The 21285-nt window shown below is 36.0% G+C and overlaps 2 protein-coding genes and 1 non-coding gene across 3 annotated transcripts in view; all 3 read right to left on the bottom strand.

Annotated features, from left to right (window-relative positions):
• Positions 1–5: 5 nt before the first annotated feature.
• Positions 6–8193, bottom strand: Thw (chitin-binding domain protein thawb; the record flags this gene model as incomplete). The annotated part of the gene is made up of 3 exons (XM_072006259.1): positions 6–6053; positions 7361–7476; positions 8097–8193. Coding segments are annotated over 3 exons (4728 nt in total), but the record flags the coding sequence as incomplete, so codon positions are not given.
• A 79-nt stretch (positions 8194–8272) lies between these two features.
• Positions 8273–21285, bottom strand: part of Naus (cortactin binding protein N-terminal like nausicaa) — a 22353-nt gene continuing 9340 nt past the window's right edge. Inside the window, exons 8-10 of the mRNA XM_072004875.1 lie at positions 9256–9311; positions 9008–9048; positions 8273–8393 (exon numbers count right to left, since the gene is read on the bottom strand). Coding sequence (XP_071860976.1) covers positions 8383–8393; positions 9008–9048; positions 9256–9311 — 108 coding nt within the window. The 3' untranslated portion in view covers positions 8273–8382. The remainder of the gene's footprint in view (positions 8394–9007; positions 9049–9255; positions 9312–21285) is intronic.
• Positions 9843–9915, bottom strand: Trnaf-gaa (transfer RNA phenylalanine (anticodon GAA)). Its single transcript has one exon. It is a non-coding gene; the product is annotated as a tRNA-Phe (tRNA).

The raw sequence follows: 21285 nt of genomic DNA, 5'->3' as shown, positions 1-21285 counted from the left end.
TTATAACATATAATATATTCACAAAAATTTTCTATGAGTCAGGTGTGTAAGTACTTGACAAAACTCCATTGTGTAAATTAGAGAGATGAAATCAATCTTCATGACTTAGAAAGGAGATAATTCCTAGTATTATCGTGTAATATTTCAACTTCTTCAAACTTTATCAAAATGTAGGATCTAGATAGAAGAAAAAATACTATATAAAGAAAATACTTTGCAAGTCTGTGGAATTTTCTTTCGTAATTGCTGTGTTAAAAAATAGAATTCTGTGATATAAATTCCTTAGAATAATTGAAAGTACGTTGACGCAACGTTGGTCCTTAATGATTTAAAATTTCGCAAACTATTGAAATAATTTCAGCACAGATATAGATGTACAGTTCGTATTTCTCATAAAGGTAAATTGTTAAATCTATTATAGAACATCGAAATTCTTATTTATTCAACGTAGGGTGTACAACGATTATAATACAGTGTACTTGTACGCGATGTAATACTGTTAACGATCAGGTGCAATTGTATATATGTATTTTAATTTACAGCCTAACGAACGAGTTCCAAAGAATTTCATTATTCCCGCGGACTCGTTCGTCCGCGACGCGTGATTCAAATGAAATTAATCGGGAGTCGTTTCGTCGATCACTAACACCGTAAAACTTCGTTCACATTAGTCAAGTTACGTGAATTCAAGCCGCTTAAGCTCGAGTAACCTAGTTTCAAGGGAACACCTAAACTAGGTAGAATATTTTTATTAGAAAATAAGAATAAAAAGGAAGTAATTACACTCTTGTTCATAAATATTAAGATACTTGCTGGTTTCGTACGAAACATTTAATCCAAGGTATAATCTAAAGTCGATTTTATTTAAAGTACCGTGGAAACGATTAATCAGAATTTTATATTCGTGTAGCATAAAGATGCTTCAGATTATTTCAAATCGAGTCAGCTGATGAGGATAAACATAGAAAATTATAAGGATATTTCAACTCGAGTAAATTACACGCTAGTAAAGAGGAAACAAGTTACACGAATTTAAATTGCTCGAATTCATGTAATTTGACCAATCTGAACAAAGCTTAACTTCTTAACAGTAAAGAGTTTCGTGCGTATAGAAAATTGAAAGGAAAGATATTTCCGTCGTATTAACTACGTATGTGTTGCGTTCCCATCACCCATAGACATCTTCCACTCTCATATCAATGCAATTTAATTTTCTAATCAATTTGAAAAATCCTCTGAACAAAAGTTATTCGACATATAACATTTCACTAGCAAAGAAAGAAAATTGATTTGTTATACGATTAGGTAATACAAGTTAATTGATCGAATTATGATAGTATGTCTATAAAATCAATCAACAATTCTCTATCATATCGTTCTTCATCTTGAACTTCATCGATTCATCCAATACAAACTATAGTAATACGAAAAAGTAGTTTCTGTTTTCTCAAAAAGACACGTTTCGGAAGGGATTTCTAATCTTCAGAGCCTGTCGACGCTAAACAATCCTTGCTACTTAAATCTCAGCTCTTGAATTTTCACCCCCATTTGGTAGCTATCGTGTACAACGATCTGAGAAGTTCCAGCGCCCTGTTATCCGACGCAACAGTCTCGTCCTCTTGCAAAGAATTATTTTCATCCAACGTTGCGGTCTTCTCCGATCGTCTCACGATGTTCGCCGAATTTTCCGTAGTTGTTCGAAACTTACGGTTCTTTCTACTCCTAAATGTGGTCACCGGTGGATCCGTGACTAATGGAGCGGTCGAGGCACTTTTTGCGTAATTAATCGACCTAACAGCAGGCAGACTAAGCTGATTAATTCCGGCCACCGCGTTCTTCGATTCCTCCGACGAAAATTCGTTCACGGGCAATCTAAGCAACGCGTTTAGCAATTCTTCCCTTTCACGTTGCAACGTTTTATTCGCTGGATCGCTGCAGTGTCGTATTAAAAGTAGAACGAGTTGTCGAACAGTTTCGTTGTTATCCGCCTGTTTCATCACCCTCATCAACGTGTTAGTACTCGAATCGTTTAATTTACCGAACAGTTTCTCAGCAATTTCGTTCTCTGTTCCATTTAACTTAGTCGTAGCTACTGTATAAGGCAATAAAGAAGTCACCAGGGTGTCATGAGGCAAAGACTTCGTCGACGTGATAGAAGACGTTATGGTCGTCGTGATACTGCTGCGTGTGGTTATCATTGGTTTCGGTGTCGCGGTGTTTTCAGCTGTTGACAAAGTAAACGATGTTGGAAGTAGAGAAAATGTCGTAGGCGAATCTTTATCCCTGGACAATCTCTGCGATGAAAACAGGACATCTTCTTCGCTAATGAATGACTCGTCTGAGCTACTCGATACATCTTCACCCAGAGAAGGAGTGTTTTCATAATCTACTCTTTCTCGACTATCAGTGACGCTAAACGTTCCTGTTGTAACAGTGGAGCCAAGGTCTGACTCTAAATCGTGATTAATTCTCTGAGGATCGACGAACACCGAAGTCTCCCATAAATGAGTAACAGCTGGAGACGAAGTCCAGTGGTCACTGTCTAATATCTTTGAATCTTCCTTCTGATCTACGGACTCGAAGGAATCGTTAGAATCGTCATTTGCGCAAGGTGTAGTGTCTATGCTATTTGTAGTGGAGGTTGTTAGTTCAGTAACAGCAGCTGTGGTTGTTATAGGTTTCTCTGTTGTCTCGATATTATGCTCGTCCACGTGATTGTAAAGATTTCTAAACTTCATGTAACTGCTTCGTAACGTAGGCAGGGAAATTTCAATTGGTTTCGGTTCGGCTAATAACGACTTGTGACGGGGAATTTTATGAGGCTGATTTGTAGAGGTTTCGTAACTCGTGGTTGAATCAAAAGTAGTCGATCGAACGCTATGCGTGGACATAGGTGTACTAGAATAACTTTCATGCCTCAACGATTCGAGAATTTTATCATTATCCTTTCGAATCGTCTCTGGATGATCGTCGAAAAACGGAGGATTCAATTGTTGCTCAGGTTTGTTACTCGTTGACTTTTTGTTCCAATTGTAAGTAACCATGTGCACGAACACGGATGGAGAGGGAGGTGTCGGTGAAACGACGTAATTGTCGCTTATGGGAGTGCTGGCGAATAATTTGTCGAGTGATTCCGTGACAGTCGTGACGCTGTTATTCTGGAAACCCCCGACGCGATTTTGATTCCCAGTATCATCGGACGAAATGTAGCTACTTGTCACCGCTGACTCGACGTTTCCTTTGTCCACCTCGTTATTCTGATTGTAGAATCCGCTCGAATCATACGGTGTACTGTTTGGCTCTAAAGTGTACGTGCTCTCTGTTGAAGGAACGGAAGTCTCGAAATACGTGCTAGTCACAGGACTCAACGATATCAAGTTAGTACTATACTCAAACCCGTCTTGAGAAAATACTTTGGGAGTAGTGTAGTAAGTGCTTGCTGATGTGCTAAATGTATCGTAAACGCTCTCTTGAGTTGTAGTGGTTGGTGGTTCAAAGGTGGTAGGATAAATGGTAGTTAATTTCTGTCTTATATCGTTACCATCATCGGAGAAATCCAGAACTTCGTCTCTTTCTCTGGTCGGGGAAGTGTTATCTTCATCTTCAATCAGATAGGGAGTAGTAGTGCTCCATAAATCATTTTCTTCCGTAGTTTTGGATGGCTCGGTCGGTCTGATCTCCGTTAACACTTTCTTAAACGATTCTGGATCCAATAAATAGGCGGACAGAGCATGTGTGAACACTTGAGCCAGCTCTCGAAGTCTAGTACTGTTAGTCTTTCGAAGATCATCCAAGGACCCCCCGCTTTGTTGGAGCTCTAAATCATCGTTATAATCCTCTCTGTAACCGCTAGAATTGTCCAGACGATCTTCCGTAGTCACATTATTCGTCTCCACCTCTTCGTTCAATTTAAATAATTCCGTGTACGAATCGATAGTGTGCCTGGTTAGAAGACTGGTCGGCACTTGGACAGTTCCATTACTCTTCTTCGAAAGTGCCGATTCCTCTACATCCTCTGCAGACTCTATATTTATAGAGGAATCCGTAGTTTCGTTCGAATCAAAGTTCTCTGTGGCTGTAGAGAAATAGAGAGCCAGAGAGTGTAACGTCGAAGGAGCTGGAGGGACAGAAACGTTCGACGCCCTCTCATTTTCTTTCAACGTTTCTGACAAACTAGGTACACTGTGCTCGAGATTCTTCAAAGAGTGTAGCATACTCAACGCGTGCTCTCTTTCGGAAAATCGCGCTGCATTCGACCTAATCTTACTCGACGACGTCGGAGTAGGATATTTTAGTTTTGGTATCAGAGTTCTCGGAGAGGTATAAGTCGTCGTATAAGTGGGCACCGTGGGAGTATATGGAGTTGGTTTTGAAGTGGTACTGCTAGAACTGTACGCGTAGTTTCTTGTAAACGGAATATAAGGACCTAGTGTAGACATCACTTTACCTTGTTTGTACGTGAAACTTCTATCGTAAGGACTCAGATCCTTCTCGGTCACGGTGTTCTGTTGATAAGCCAGAGTGCTTCTAAAAGGTTTCTCTGTGGTTGTGCTGATCAAATTTTGTCGATAGCCTGGAGATACCGTGGAGGGGTTCTTGCTGGTCGGTATAGAATCGTTGTTTAACCTATTAGACTGGCTATCGATCGTGGTTCGAGCCGCTGGTCTCTCTGTGCTGCGTCCAAAATTGCTGCTACGGAAAGATGCAGTTGGTGTGGGAGAAAAGTAGCTTGTAGTATATCTCTGCTGCGAAGAACTCGGTGTTATAGTGTTTTGACGATAGACATCTGTCACGTAGGAACGAGTCGTAGGAGGAACTGTTCCTGTGTTCCCGATAGTTGGTCTATTATTATCCCTATTATCGTTACCATCGTAATAATTCTTGTCAACGAAGCTGCTTCGAACGTTAGTCCCTATAGTTTTCGCGTTTCCACGATACTCGTAGTTGCTATTAGCAAACAGAAGCGATTCGGTGATCGGTTGAGTATCAGAATAAGTAGATGGATTCGTTAGAAGACTACTTTCGGTGGTAATCTCATCGTTACACGGAGGAGTAGCAGTAACCGTCGAATATTGCGTCGTCGTCTCATAATAAGTAGACGTCGTATCTGTAAACGACGGGTAATCGTTCCTCTGCGTGGATACGTCGTTTTCATTATCCCGTCTCCACGTGGTCGAATCATAAATAGAATTTCTCGTAGTAGAATCACGATTAATGTACAATTGATAGTAATACTGGTGCGTATTTCCAGTGTTTTCGTTGAACCGATTCCCACGATTGCCAACGAACGCTGCGCTTTCTGCAAATTGCTGAGACTCTTTCACGGGGCTTGTATTACTTCCTCTGAATGTAGTTGACTCCGTATAAGCTGGCGTGACCCTTTGCGAAGAAGTAGAGTTACTCCTATTCAGACCTTTAAACTTCAATCTTTTCAGAGCTCCTTTATCATCACGTTGACTATTCGAGTTTCTGTTCGTAACGTAGTAATTTTGAGCCTTTTTCGGGGTGCTATAATAATCTTGACTGGTCGTCGAATATCTATTCACGTTCCCTTCATCGGTGTTTCTTGTAAATTGATTGAATTGCTGTTTCAAATTGGAAGGTTGATTGTTCGAGTGAAATCCATTGCCACCAAATAGCTGATTACCGTCTCTTTGTGAGTTTGATTCTTGACTGAAATTGTTGCCCGAGTCAAAGTGCCGAGAGGACTTGATTCTTTCTCTGTTTGGTTGGACCTGATTTTCTTGCGGAGGCTCTTCGTACGGTTTAATCCTTCCGTTTTGTTTACCATCGTAACTGAGATTCTGAACGTCGTAATAATCCTGTTGCGCGCCTGATTCGATAGACTGTGGATAGTCTAATTTCGATTTTCGGGACTCGGCCCGTCTTCGTTCTTCTTCGAATAACTGCTCGCTACTTTGCTCGTACAGTTCCGCGGATTTGCTACAGTCCACCTTGAACCACCAATCGCAAATTAGCTGCGATTGTTGAAAGATGGTGCCATTCGGACAAAGAAATGAGATTTTTCGCCCGTTGTCGCAGATATGGAATACCTGAACAGAGAAATGTTCATCGTGATAATTTATTGCTTAATTTTTGTTCATCGTGTACTGTTGGAATACAAAGACATTTCACGCATAGGCATAAGTACCCTTACACAGACACCCACACAAGCATTTGAATAGGACACTTACACAGGTCATACTCATTACTGTATAGAGAGTGGGGTTCAAAGTATTTAAGGGATCATGGGTCACTACCTACGTCTAGTCTGAGAGTAACTGGCCAACAATCAACAATTCTTGTATATGTTGTTAATTATATCACTCACTTATATACATCAGGTTCTGTAGTTCTGTTTAATAAACATCACACAAGCATTTGAACAGGTCACTTACACAGGTCATACTCATTACTGTATAGAGAGTGGGGTTCAAAGTATTTAAGGGGTCATGGGTCACTACCTACGTCTAGTCTGAGAGTAACTGGCTAACAATCAACAATTCTTGTATATATTGTTAATTATATCACTCGCTTATATACATCAGGTTCTGTAGTTCTGTTTAATAAACATCACTGAATATTATTTCAACATAAACATTGTGCCTTCCACAGATTATTAATCTTAACTTCAAGATTAAATTCTAACATGTACCATTACGGAATCATTTATATCAACGGAGTCTGTGTAGTTCGGCAGCCAAAAAATATGAGAATATGAATGAGAATATAAGAACTAACAATTTTCTTAATCTCTCTTTTAAGAAATAAAATTTAGTATGAAGGCCATATCAAATGAACTACGATGACAATTATACCACGTTATTTTTTTAAATTGTTAGGTTTTCCAAAAAATAAGCAGTCTACGATAATGGAAGTGAAAAACCCAGTTTCTTCAATTGTCTATTCCTCAAAAAGAGCATACATCGACACACAATACATAATTATATATATTCGCAATGTACAATATCTTGTATCTCATAATCGCATCGACTGCCTGACTCATTTGATTACCAAACATAATCATACGTCATTATTATCTTTCGTTTTGAATTTTTATTCCATTTTAAACGTGTTTAAGGTCGTCGATACTTTTAATTAAACTTCCTAAATGTTTTTTTACTTGGTTGTCTATTTCATAATCTTTTCTTTTTTTTAACTTCGAACAGTTTGACGTTGTTGGCAAAAACAATTTTTAGGAGAAAGTTTCACAAGTTTTGCGAGTTAAATGGTCTATTCATCAGTTTGCTCGATTACGCTATCGCGAGACGAGATATCGCGATGTCGTAACGGTGAATCCCGCGTTTGATTAAAGTAATTATATTGCGGCAAGATATATATTAAACCATTTGTTACTTACTTGACAATTCGTTTCCAAGTCAGCGTAGTAACCACCTTTCAGACCGCGACAGCTGAACGAAGTGGCTGGAATTGTCGTGAGAGCTGGAAAATCCACTCCTGGTTGTCCTGTCACGCCTAAATTACAAGATCATGTTTCATTGTATGAGTTGATCGTTCCCTTTTAAAAATCCACTGACGTTTTAATTTCCAACAGCGAAATTTCTACTTTATTTATTTTTTCTTTTTCCTTCATAATTCGTGAATAGGATGAAAAATGTAAAAAAGTGTGCAGGAATTCCATTAAGTCATGCAAGTTAATTCTTTCACATGCATTTAAAGCTTCTTGTAGTTGCTCAAAAAATGTTTTATTTCGTGTCGTTCAAAACGATTCTACCGCCTATAGCATACTACCACAATCGCTTATTCTTGTTCTTATAAAACATTTTCCTTCTTAATGAATTCATAATCTTGAAACTTTTCCTTTAATTTTGCTACAAATTTTTCAAACAACCTAATATACATACATATTAGTACAAGACTCTATTACAAGACATGAAAGTCAGTATTAATTAATAATCTGATCTTCTTTTCTTCTTCCATCGATCGAGGTCGATTTCTTGGTGATCCACGGTATTAGTTGTCACATCGGTCAGTTACAAAGGATATTAACTAGATGCATGCGCTTTATTCTATTGGGATAGAGGAAGCTGAAAGAGAAAGTGGCTGGTGTACTTATGCAGTATTATTAATAATACCCGCTCCTTTAAGCCATTCCTTGAGAAGATCCACATTGCCGAAGAAGACTGGGAAAGAAAGGCGAAAAAAGTATTTTAGAGACAGAACGAAAGAGGGTTAAGAAGTGTTACTTTCGGTGTTAATAAGAGTATGGCTTAGAAACCTTGATAAATTTGGTACTCGCCATTCTTCTCAGATGCCAGCCTTTTCACTATTTTTTTCAACGATTCCTCGTTCTCTATGGATGCTTCTATACTGGATAAATCCAACTCTGACGAAAGTTCTGGCAGATTTGCTTTTTTGTTACTAATTTCTGACTAGAAGTGAAAGCAATTCGTAATGAAATTATATAAAATATTAACGCGTGTTAAGTGTATAATAATTAGACTGAGGATTTTTATGCATTTATTGTTTATGGGAAATTTGAATGTACATAATAATACGCTGCATAAGATTGTAACAATATAAATATTATAATTACGTTAGTATACTTGCATATGAATCAGTTAATTATCTATATTAATTAAAACAACACAATATTTATAAAAATTCGTAAAATGTATAATATACGTGGAATATCCAAAGTAAAGTACTCGATATAATACTTAATAGATGAAACAGATCTCTTAAACCATCTTAGAATTAAACAAAAGTTGATTAACTAAAAATCTTGAATTTCAAAGACTTGAAAGTATAGCATCTCCAACTATTATTTTAAAAATATGCATTCGCATAAATATCCGTAGTCTAATAATAATTCTTGTATGACAAGTAGTCTTAGAATATTTGAAAATACTTTGCTATTTTTCTTAACACATTTTTATGACTTCTTTCGCAGTAATAGCAGTGTGAATAAAAGACATTGAATGTAAATATGTATTGTCATTTTACACGATAAAAGCTAGAAACGTTAATGAGCGATCATAGTCACCTCTGCTTCGCAATTGTTGACCATGAAAGTGACCATTGAACCTGAAAAACCGAGTGAAACGTAAACCTCAAATATTCAGAAACGAAATTTATTATCAATTCCTCGAAAAATGATATTTCATTTTCCGTGTTTTAACATTCAATAACGCTAACGTAACATCCTCGTAATAAAAATTATACATACATATATATACGTATGTAAATTAAAACATATCGAGAGAAATCGAGAGATACTCTAATCATACTTACATAAAAATATGATTACTTCGAGATATGCCATTCTCGATAAATTCTTGTGCATGATTCTGTAACAAGATATAAGCAAATTCTTTGATACTTGTATGTCTCTTTTTGTTATCTCAGATCAATCGAATTTCTTCGTAAGAAAAATATCAAGTATTAGAATGAGTAATAAGTTCAGTCACAATTTCTTGAGAGAACACGTCAAGTGTTATTAATTTCATATGAAATCTATCTATATAGTTAAAGAGATTTTGTTTATCCCATTTCTTTATAAATTTATCTTATTTTGTCATTCATCGAAAAATCCACACGTAGATATTTCTACATTCTTAATTTATTATATCATTCTTTGCAATGTGTACAGTGGTGAAAAGCTATTTTTTGCTAAAGCGAACTTATTACTCAATTCAATACATATACAATATACACCATATACACATATAAGAAATAATAATGTTGTTATTTATAAAATCAAAATAAATGAACAGATTATATTAAAAATATTCTGTTATTTCTAGATATATTCAAAAATGATGTAGAAAAATGAAAATATAATAAAAGCTCAAATTTTCAAAAGAAAAAAAGAAGCCAACTGCCGAAACCCGGGATCGAACCAGGGACATTTAGATCTTCAGTCTAACGCTCTCCCAACTGAGCTATTTCGGCGCTGAAAGAACGTCTCTCTATAGTTAATAACAAGCAATTTGATCAATACCTTCTATTAAAAATGTTTAAGTAAAAATTATTTTAGAATCTAAACTAATAATTTAGATTATAATTAAATTTCATAAGATATGGTTCTAACAACAAAGGTTTTCATGAAATGAAGCTTTAAGTAAAGAGATGACATTTAATCGCTTAGATTTCATACTATACATAAGCCTTATACATTCTCGTGAACTATTAACGAGAATAAATAAAATACCAAGAACCTTGCTTAATCGTGATAATAATCTCGTAAGATTTATGTAGAAACATATTTTATAATTACTCATGGAGTTATTATTATCTTAATAAAATCTTCGATGGTAATAATTTTTGTTACTATTTTATTATTATTCATTTATTAGGTCTATAATTAACAGAAGATTTAAGTACTTTTACTTTGCAAACAAATTTACGAAAAAACACGATTGAAACAGATAATAATATATACATAACAATAAAAGGTAATAATAAAATGTATGAGAAGAAAGCAGCTAAAAACGAAGAATAAAATAAGAATATCAAAATTCTATTAAGTAGTCGCTAAAACTATGAACATAGTACGTGACATAATAATCTATTTATATCAGATACAATTTTCTTATTTATTATTATCTCGCCGGGAATAAAATATTCGAATACTCGCCATAGAAAATTTATCTGATATACAAAGCTTTTCGATTAATACTACAATGATACGCAATTCATCATGATATTAAGTATAGTGTTCTTTATAATATTCCATTTCCTTATCTATACTCATAAAAGCATGAATTTGCATGAATATCCACGATCTGTTTGTTATGCATAAACTACTTCCTACAGACCGCATATATTACGTACATCCTATGTATTTTTCAGAACACTAAAAAAGCAGTTATCGTTTCCTCGATAAATTCCTACCCGATAAGATCAATCAAATATTTTCCTCCAACTAAAAAAAAGAAACAAAAATAAAAAACAGAAAATAAGCAGCAAATAAATTATCATAACTCCTCGATAACGTTTCACGATCCTTCTACGCTCATCTCACTTACACGTAAATCAATGATAAACGGCCAATTCGAATTTACTGGAAGAAAACGGCCCGTTCGATCGCGATGATACGATCGGCGAAGGACTCGTGCGCGAACGTAGCTCGTGATTACCCGTGAAAGCGATTATCCTAATCAAATCCCTGGCCGTGGTAATGGGGTTTCCATTACGCCGCAATCCGCGACGAGTAGAAACACCACGTCACGATTTCGGCCGTGGCTCAGTGACATTCAATCGAACATGAAACATGCGAGCCTCGTTGTCGGAAGAAACAGATAGCCCCAACGTGCTCGTCTTATTCCTCTCTTCATCTTCCTCTTCGTCTTTGTCGTCGTGGCGGGTGACGCAACCCCGAAGACGGTAGAGAATATCTTGTTCATTCTCACGGTTCACCGATTCACCGGACTTTCAAAATGATTACGGTAGTCATTAAGTTGCTGGTTGGCATTTGATGCGACGCGCAATTTATGGTTAATCCTTTGGGCAAACCGCGATGAGTATTATAACGAAGTACTTTCACTCTCTCTCGGTTTGCGACGCGCGGACTCCTCTCTCATTCGATATGAATCCGGCTCGTTGCCGTTTCACCCCGTCGATAACCGGATTCGTAGCTTATTGCTTCCTTTCCATTAATTGATATTGACTGTTTAACGATCGCCACGAATTCCTACGACCGTGTCGAACGATCATTTTAACGGAATTTCGTTCCTCTTCCATTATAGCGTACGATAAGTTATCTTCTTTTGTTAAAACGTTTTTATCTGTCATTTCTTAATTCCTTCACTTTTCAAGACTACAGTGACTAATAAGAGACACCGTAGATTGCGGATGATTATGCAAATTCAGATTTTTGTGATCATAGATTAAGGAAGTGGAATCTAAACAGAAGATTAGATATTACTTTATTTTAGACGTGCAGTCTGTGCATTTTTGCATATTTAAATTACGCATAAGTACTTAAACATCCGCAGTCTACTTATATAACGATATAACGAGCTATATATAACGATCATTCGTAACGCGTTAGGAGTTGTGTATGGTTTTGATTTCAATTACCACGATATTCAATAACGAATACGATATCGCGTTAACAAATAGTAACTCGAATTTATTTTTGCTTCTCTTTCTTCTCGTTGGAAGTCGGAAGTTGAAAAATCAATTTGTACTTCGTAATGTACGTGCACTAACACCGTTGCGTTCCTTCAATCATTTCCGATCCAATTACGTTTTTCTATCATTAGAACAAAAATATTTGAAATTGAGATACGAAGGAATCGTCGTTGGTACGATTTTTCGTTTCAATTTTATGTCAAAGCTTTACTCAAGCTATTTGTTATTAAATCAAGTTCAACTGAATTAATTTTAATCGCTGCAGGTATAAGTACGGTGTAATTAATTTCTACCAAAAATGGAACGGCACGTAAAGAGATAGGGAATCATTAAATAAAAATATTATCGTTTCCAAAAAATTAAGCGTTTCGCGTGTCAAGTTAACTTACTTCCCCGATTAGTAGATTAAAATATTAAATATCGTTGAAACAAAAGTAAAATTGAAACATAGAAATTTTAGGACCGCAGCAGAATTAACAAAGTATCGATAGAAACTTTTGACTAACTCTGTTGAGCACGATCATCGCTCATCGGTGTATTATTAAAATTGTACGTGTTCTAACGAAAGGAGAAGGATGGCTATTGCAAACATAACTCTATTAAAAAGTTCCCTGCATTATGGGACGAGTCCACGGTCTCGCAACTATTATCCCCCGTCCTAGATAATTCCTAATTATTATAATTCTCGTCGAAACTTCGACTTGATTGACTTGACTTCGTCTAATAAAGGAGTATTTCGAATTTTCAGCGATCGATCCCTATAGCATCGCCATAGCAGAAGGGAAGCCTAGTGCAGGGCACGGGCGGATAGTGATGTTGAAACAATAGCCGGCAGATAGCGAAATAAAACTTGGCGTCTTAACGAGCGCGTACTCGCATACGTACCGCCTTCCTCTTTTGTAATGCTAATTCAAAGGAGGCAATTATTTCAGGAGTAACTGGTAACCTTCTAGTTTCTCGAACGACAGTAAGTATCATCTTTAGTAACCGAAGAATAGGTGCGAAAATGACCGTGTTATTATGTGCAACATTTAATGAAAAATGAGAAAATTCGAGGAATAAATGAATATATATATATATATATATATATATATATATATACTCTATTTAGAAATTGTCTTTAAAAATGATATAACTTCACTTTCAACAATTTCTAATATTTATCAAATATTCTATATTTTTAATATTACTGGATGTAATTTTCAAGTTTAATTAAACATTTCTAATAATTAAACTGGGGGTGTTCATGGAGATTCAAGTTCCTATGAAGATAATAAGGTAAATAAAGAAATGGAACGTAAATAACATTAAATAACACTAAATTAAATTAAATGAGACATATGGAAGCTAAATTTGTTTCATTCACTAAATATTACAACAAACATTTCACTTTCGATGTTTTATATATCTTTGCATGTTATATTGCATTCTGCGGATCTTTTCAAATGTAAATGTCTCGTAAATGTATAAAAATCTGCAATCTAATAATAATCGTGAATCGATGTCTCTTATTAAATATACGCAAGAATATAAATATGGATACTTTCATAAAATCCCTCTTTAAACGGGATATTAATTTTCAATAATTTACCATTTTTACCACTCCTTTTTGATGTTAAATATATTAAAACATTGCTTTAAATACGTCAAGATAAGCGGAGCGGGAATGGTTTTTGCCAATTAAAGAGACAAGATAACATTGGTAATACGTGTACGGTAATAAGTATTATTATCGGAATTATAATCGTGATTAAACAATCGCAGAGGGGAGCTGCGGTTCTTTTCATTAAGTCACACGTTCGTTTCCGGTTATTTTGTTCACCTTTGCACACTCAAAATCTAACAAGGCGATACAGGAGAGTATCGCGTTAAGGTAACAATCGAATGAACGAATCAAGTTGTCAGATATTATCACAAACACTGGCTGCGTGTTACGAGAAATAGATTACTTTTCCCAATGAAGTTGAATCGGGAAAGTAAAGATCGTAAGGCTGCTTTAGAAGACAAGACCGGTTGATTAAACGAAAATCTTTATTCGTCGACTTTTATGTAGAGCAAGGTACGAAGTCGATAATAGAAAAACCTAAATTACGCAAAACCTGAAAGAAGACATTGATCTTCTTACGTTTTCTTCATGTCCTTTACTTGTTTCCTATCTCCGGCACAAAGTTTGCTTTACAATCATTAATCTTACGCTAAACTGTTACGTTATAACTAATAGTCTTTCGGCATGTCGGCTGGATAGTTCTACTCTATTATCTTATCAAGATGTTGAAATCATTTAATGGCTGTCTTGCGAGAAACTTGGACAGACGATTACAGGATTCAATTGACTTTTCGATCGTTAGCTTAATGATTAAGTTAAAACGATTCGTGATAGCTCTCGGATATACTATTGAAACTGGAGAATTTTTGGAGAAGAAATCTCTTTCCTTTCTTTTATCTTTATATGATTGCTTATAGTCAAGTCAAACGTTATAATATGTCATTAGAGACTCAGTTGAGATCATAGGTCAAATTTGAAAAAGTTGGTTCGTTTTAAAAATTTCAACGGCTGAAATGTTTGTTAAAATTGTACAATTTATCTTTTACAAAGGAGAAACCAATATTAAAGTATGATCTAACAACAGAAAATTTGTCGCGGTAAATAGGATGAGATGTTTGTTTTAGTTGTTTCTTTATTATTTTTACATTAAATTGCACGTATATACAGCGGTAAGCAAATATGTGTTATTATTGATTTTGTCGGTATCATAGAAATATATATCACGTTCAGAGATTTACTGTTGCTTGTTTTAGTTATTTCGTTATTACCTTTAATAAATTACGTATATAGTAATGTTGGAAAAGTATGTATTGTTTGATTTTCTCAGTATCAGAAAAATATCTTCCACGTTCATTGTTCAAACAACTTGTAAAATTGAAACAGGCAACGAGATCTTTCTCTTTTGCTATTCGTTCAGCTTCGTTGAGGCGAATAATAGCGAAGTTAATTACATGAATCAGCCGTAACATTTTTCGAAGTATTTTGTTACAGTGTAAAAGAAGAAATTTTCCCTTCCATTTAGAAGGTAAAAGTAATCGTTAACTTTGTTCCTCTAATCATGTATTTCTTTGTGTTGATTCAGTCGTTTAGCTCGTAAACTTTTTTCTCTGATGAAACCATTCCAAATTTTTAAGAATGAAGATTTCATCTTTTTGTTCCCTTTTTTTCTTTTTTAAAGAATTTGATGTCTTATTATTGGACACTAACAAAGAAACCGACGTGTTTTTTGAAATTTTTCCCATGTGTGCGTGCCACCTTACGTAAAGCATTGTATTCATTATGGGAGAGTTCTTGTAACTGCTTGTTTCTTTCGTGACTGAGTTTTGGTGCTATAATCCCTTCGTACCGAGGTATTTGACTTCGTGTCTTTTTCTTCTTTTGTTTCATCCCGATAATACGTATTTCCTCCGATTACGTGAGATTTCGCGAATATAAATAGAAGGAGAATATTCGTGAAAGATCTGAATTGCAGAAGCAGAAGTGAGATAATCAGCGAAATTTTCAGCCTTAAATCTTGGCTTCATTTTCTCCAAATTAATATTTCACTCTACGTCAATCTTCATTCAGTTTCCATGACAGATTCATGGAAGATTCCGTGGAGAACAGAAATCGAAGATTTATATATAGAAAATAATCTTCTTAAGGTACAGCAGTAATAAATTTCAGAAATTGTAAAAGTAATTGTTATACTGTCGTAAATACTAAGACATCTATCAGTTACATAACGAAAAATTCGGATAGAATTGACTTTATGTAGTACTACATCGTATATTATAAATAAAGCATATGTGTACGTACAATGCGAGTGAAATAACGGATTTATAACAAAAAGATTGGAAAATAAAAGCAGCAAAAAGCGTTCTATTTAAACATCAGCAGAATCGTGTTGTACAATTCAACTAACATTAACAGCAAAATTTTACGAGTATCAAATTGTTCGTATCAATCGATATTTACAAGTAAATTTTACAAACTATAAATTATCTAAACAGCCTGTTTAACAAAAAATTAAAAATTATAAAAAGGAAATCTATAATCTATAACTTGTAATTTATCAATTTACTAACGTTATCGATTAATAATTATTGTACAAGAAAATCCAAGTGTTCCAATACCTGTGACCGGCGATGTACATTTTACAACTTTCTCGTTTCTACCGTTACGTCCTTTTACTAAAAAGAAACATAACGATAAACATATGGAACAAAATTCTGTCGGATAAAAACGAAAGGAAAGATACAAAAAAAGACATCTACTGTTCGATTCATCCCAGTCGTGTGATACACAAGCATCATGAGAACGAGAGGACGCGCGTGTTTTCGGTTCAGGAAATGCTGAACGCTCGAGATCGTTATAGAGCGGCGCCTTATGAAACATCCTGTTCACGAATATATGTCCGACACATACGAGAAGGCACGGGACTTTCGGTTGTACTCTCGGTGACGGGGAGACAAGCTCGTCGTGTCGGAGAGAAGCGGAAGTGCAAGCCTCCTACCGTCGTTGGCAACGGCGTTTATCGTGTCGCTGTTGACCCTAAGCCACGGAAAATCCGCCCGCGTTTAAGATCCCAACTGCAGAAGAAAGGTCATTTCAGGCCACTCACCGACGCCTTTGCCGGCGAGGAAGATCGTCAGATACCTTCAGAACGAATCTGATTACCGTCCCCGTGGCAAAAGATCTTAGAAAGCGGCGAACCGACCACGGCAACCAATATTGAGTCACGTTGAGACGAGCTGCGAATCTTCCGCACCGAATCGGCACGATCCTCCTTGAGTTAGTAATGCGTTTTCATTGCAATCCAACGCGGCGTTTAAGTAACAATTGTCGTTTCAGTCAGTCGGCAATATTCACTAGAGGAATCGTGGCGCTTTATAATTTTCAACGAAATTGTCGCTCGAAACGGAGAATGTCGAAATAATAAACGCTATGATTATCAGCTGGAGAAACGATACTTATTTCGTCAATAATAAATAGGTGGAAGTAACTAGAAGATCTCTCGGTTTCAGATTGCTTCTTCGCGGATGTCTATCGTTACAATGGAGAGGCTTTTTTCAAACTATCGCTTTTTTAAAAGCGTTAATAATAAGCGTTAATAGCCTATTAAATATCGAAAATACGTCGACTAAATGGGGAAATATAAATCGAATCGTGCGTAAATTGATAAAGTCCAACGATGAAAGAAGGGAAATGGAGCTTAAGCGCTTCTCTGAATTGGTTTAATAATAGAATTGCCAAACCTGTCGAAATTACGAGCTACAGATCCTTCCTCTTTTTTATTATTAAACGTATGAAAGTACTTTCCATAAAATTGACGTTGATTTTTATTGGAATGGAAACATAATTATGGAGACTGTGAAGAGAAGTGGATGATATTTACAAAGTTCTAGACATCAAGACAATGAAGAAAGTTCATGTACAAAAACGTCGTTCCCAACTTTTATATCCCAACGCTGTCGTTCGGACGAAAAAACTTTCAACAGTTTCAACATTTTAATAAGAACTTTAACAATTTCTTCATATTCTCTTCAAACACAAATCTGCAAACGATAAAGAAATACCATTAAGTCGGAAGCAAAACAGAAGAACATAGCAAAGTCAATTATAAACTTTATGCATTTATGAGAAATTTAAAGATGCAAAAATGTACAGAATGCGGGTAATATGCAGAAACATATAAAATATCAAAAGTTCGAAACTCGTTATAACATTTACAGAGTGAAACAGAATTTCCGTGCAGATAGTATTCATAAAAGTATGAGTTTGTATAAATATCCACCGTCTAATTATAATTACCTGATACGTATAGTACATTTAGATACGCGTTAAAGATCAGCAGTTCTAGTGTAAATGCGCTGAGTTACCGAGAGCATTGCGTATCACTAGCAGAGACGGAAGCGCGACGAATGACTTATACGATTTATTGAGCAGACGTTGATCCGGAAGACGAGCCCACTTTCGCCAGCAGAGTAGCGTGCACGGTGTACACGTTAGGCTACCTACGACCTCACAGGACACTAGGCCCGCTTCACACATGCGATTGCGATTCCTCACGGCCTCTCTTTCAGACACCTAAGAAACAGTGATTGTCCTCCGCGTTTTCTCGCGTGATACGAACGTGACGAAGGAGGGTGGCCGCGCTAGTAGTGGAACTATGACATAAGTGAAATTACGAACACACGTGCTACCGGTATACACACGCAGACACTTTCTGCGCCGGCTCTGTCGTGATCCTATCGCGCGCGCTACCGCGATTATCCATTACGGACGTAATCATAAAATAATGAGGATGATTTTCTAGGATACTTATGAAATATTATATTCAGTAAAAAAGAAACTGGTATATCCACAGGGAAATAGGAGAAGAACGAACAGCTCTTATCTCGTGATTTACGTCCTTTCTTCTTCTTTTAAGCAAATTATGACATTGTTCTAGTTACAGGTGTTAAAAATATACAATGATTATTCATTGTTTTTGAAATGCGTAGTGCATCATTTTGAGTTTAATACGGAAGAAAGGTAATACGTACATTTCCGTATTGATCTAAAGATTGTTAAGAGGAAAGGGATGTAAAAAGGGGATGCAGGTACTCTCGATGGTTTCTATCTCGTCTATAAAAACTAGATATCCTATTTTCCCAACGAACGTGATGCTTTCTATGTAATATACGGTAACAATCCAGTTAATTTCTCAGGAACGTAAAATGTTACGTCTTCGAATGCTAATTCATCTCTATCTGCGCCTGAGTATAGTAATGCGTCTTACGTTATTAATCTGTAACCACGGCTTTCTCCGCGAAATTGTTGCTATGTAATAATAGAACAGGAGGAGGAAAAAAATAGAAGAGAGGAAAATGGATTTAGTTTTGCCCGTGGAAACCGGAACTCGGAAGCGAATCTATTCGGCGGATTTATAGGTTCTGACGTGCATGACGTTGCCGAGAAACAGCTTGGTAGAAGTGTGTTCCTTCCATCGTGAGATACAACGCAATGTCGACCATGGGAACCCCTTTTCTTTATGTTTAATTAATCACAGTCATAATTATGCTGTTCGACGCAGCTATATTGTTTTAAGCCGCTTAGTATTTAAGCCGCTGTTTACGTCATACTTGTAGTGTCACGAAAATGGGTCAATATTGAGAAAAAACTGTTGAATTTGAAAAAAACATATATATATTCCATTTAAAAAAAAAGAAAATATCCAAAAATAAAATGAATCAATGTTAATGGCAAATAATAAATTTTCGAAATATATAACATACGTATAATTACACATTATTATATTCTATTTGTAAAGTAGGCCGCAGTGTCACGAAAATTAATTATTGAGAAAAACATTATATTTTAAAAGTATATAATATATAATTTTATATCGTTGCATTCGACTTAGGAAATAAATGCTTATCAACGAAGAATTATGTAATTTTCTATCGCGTAGAATACTAACTTACCTGTAGAAAAAATCAAGATTAAAATATTTAGATCTCTATAAAGATAAAAAGCAGTCATTATTCCAGTGATTACATGTTTAGTAAACTACTTTAAATTTAAACGTGGAAATTTATGAGAGAGAATAAAGTTTGGTATAATCAGAGGAGATTATGGCGCATACAAGACCATAACGTCAAGCTCGATATTCGCATACTATGCATTGGGAGCACAAGATACCTTTGCCATCCTTCAGTAGTTTTAACAAAGTTTCTTTCGATCTTCCTGTGCGGAACAACGAAGTTTTCATTCCCGCCATGCCGTAGAAGAATATCAATGAAAGCGGGAAACAAAAGAGGTCCCGGTGAATTGGATCAACGATAAAAGAGGAACAAGGGGTGGTTTCAAAACTTTTTTACTCGGTTTCTCTTTTTTTATGCTATCAATATCGTATATTCTTATAATTTTAGCGGTACATCTTTTTGTTAATCGTCTTTCACGCATTCAACCTCCTTCGTGTCGATATACGTTCTCGGACTCCAAAAAATAAGGGTTCTTTTTTTGTGCGTTTCACAATCGAGGAACATACCGCACTAATTTTCCCACCGCTACGTATTTTTGTCAATTTTACGATTCTTATAATATATATAACATCTCCATGATATATATATATACACACATAATATTCATTTACTGCTCTCGCAAAATGAAAGTTAAATTGGACAAGGGTCTATGGAGCGAATCGATTAAAAGATATGATCGATGAGAACAGTAACCAATGTTAAAATATTCTACGAGGTGATAAAACCAGTCATAGATGCGACGAATAAAAACTCGATACAGAGTAGACGCTATACTTCAATAAAACAATCTCGATATTGTCTATACAAATACATCTGCTGTACATACATAAATTACAGAACAATCTATTTGTATCAGGTATGATCAGTAATAGTTTGCTACGATTGTACTTATCATTTATTATCACCATCTAAATCATATCACTTCTTACCTCCTAATTCAGAAGCGTAAACGTAAACAACACGTAAAACATTAACGAGTTACCTTATCCTACGTATATATAGCTAAAGAACATTTCTAAGAAATGACGAAACAGAAAAAGATACCGCTAGTCTCATTCATCAACATCGCACGTTTTCTACGGTTTCTCAAGAAATAGTGTGAAAGCACAATCTCCCACGTTTATTGCAACGCGCGGCGAATCACAACAAATAGAATCAATGCCGAACGATTTATCGTCAATCAAGATTATACATACGTACGTACGTGTGTAACATCCAATATTTCTCTTCTGTCACCCTTGCGAATCACTTTGCTCGTATTCCTACGGAAACGGCTCGAGGATACGATAAACGGCACACATCACCCGGTGACACGGGACGAAACGTTTGATATTTTCGCTCCCGCTTTTAGAATCGTATCACTGATCGAAATATGAAAAATAGAAAATAAAAAATACGGCGATGTCCTGCCAACAACGAAGAACAAAGTCGTACGAGCAACAATAGTACCACCGGTACTCCAGAGCAATCGGTGTACATCAAACAAGTTGGATGACGCGCGGACCAGGACCAAGTTGAAGGGTGCGCGTCGCGGACGAAACGTAGGACGATACTGAGGAGCCGTCCGCTAGGCATGCAAACCTCATACCGCGCAAGGATCTCGCGAATCCTCGCTTCTTTGTCCATCGACTG

This window comes from Bombus fervidus, chromosome 6, assembly GCF_041682495.2.
Source record: "Bombus fervidus isolate BK054 chromosome 6, iyBomFerv1, whole genome shotgun sequence".
NCBI lineage: Eukaryota > Metazoa > Arthropoda > Insecta > Hymenoptera > Apidae > Bombus > Bombus fervidus.
This window is presented reverse-complemented; position numbering and strand designations above follow the sequence as displayed.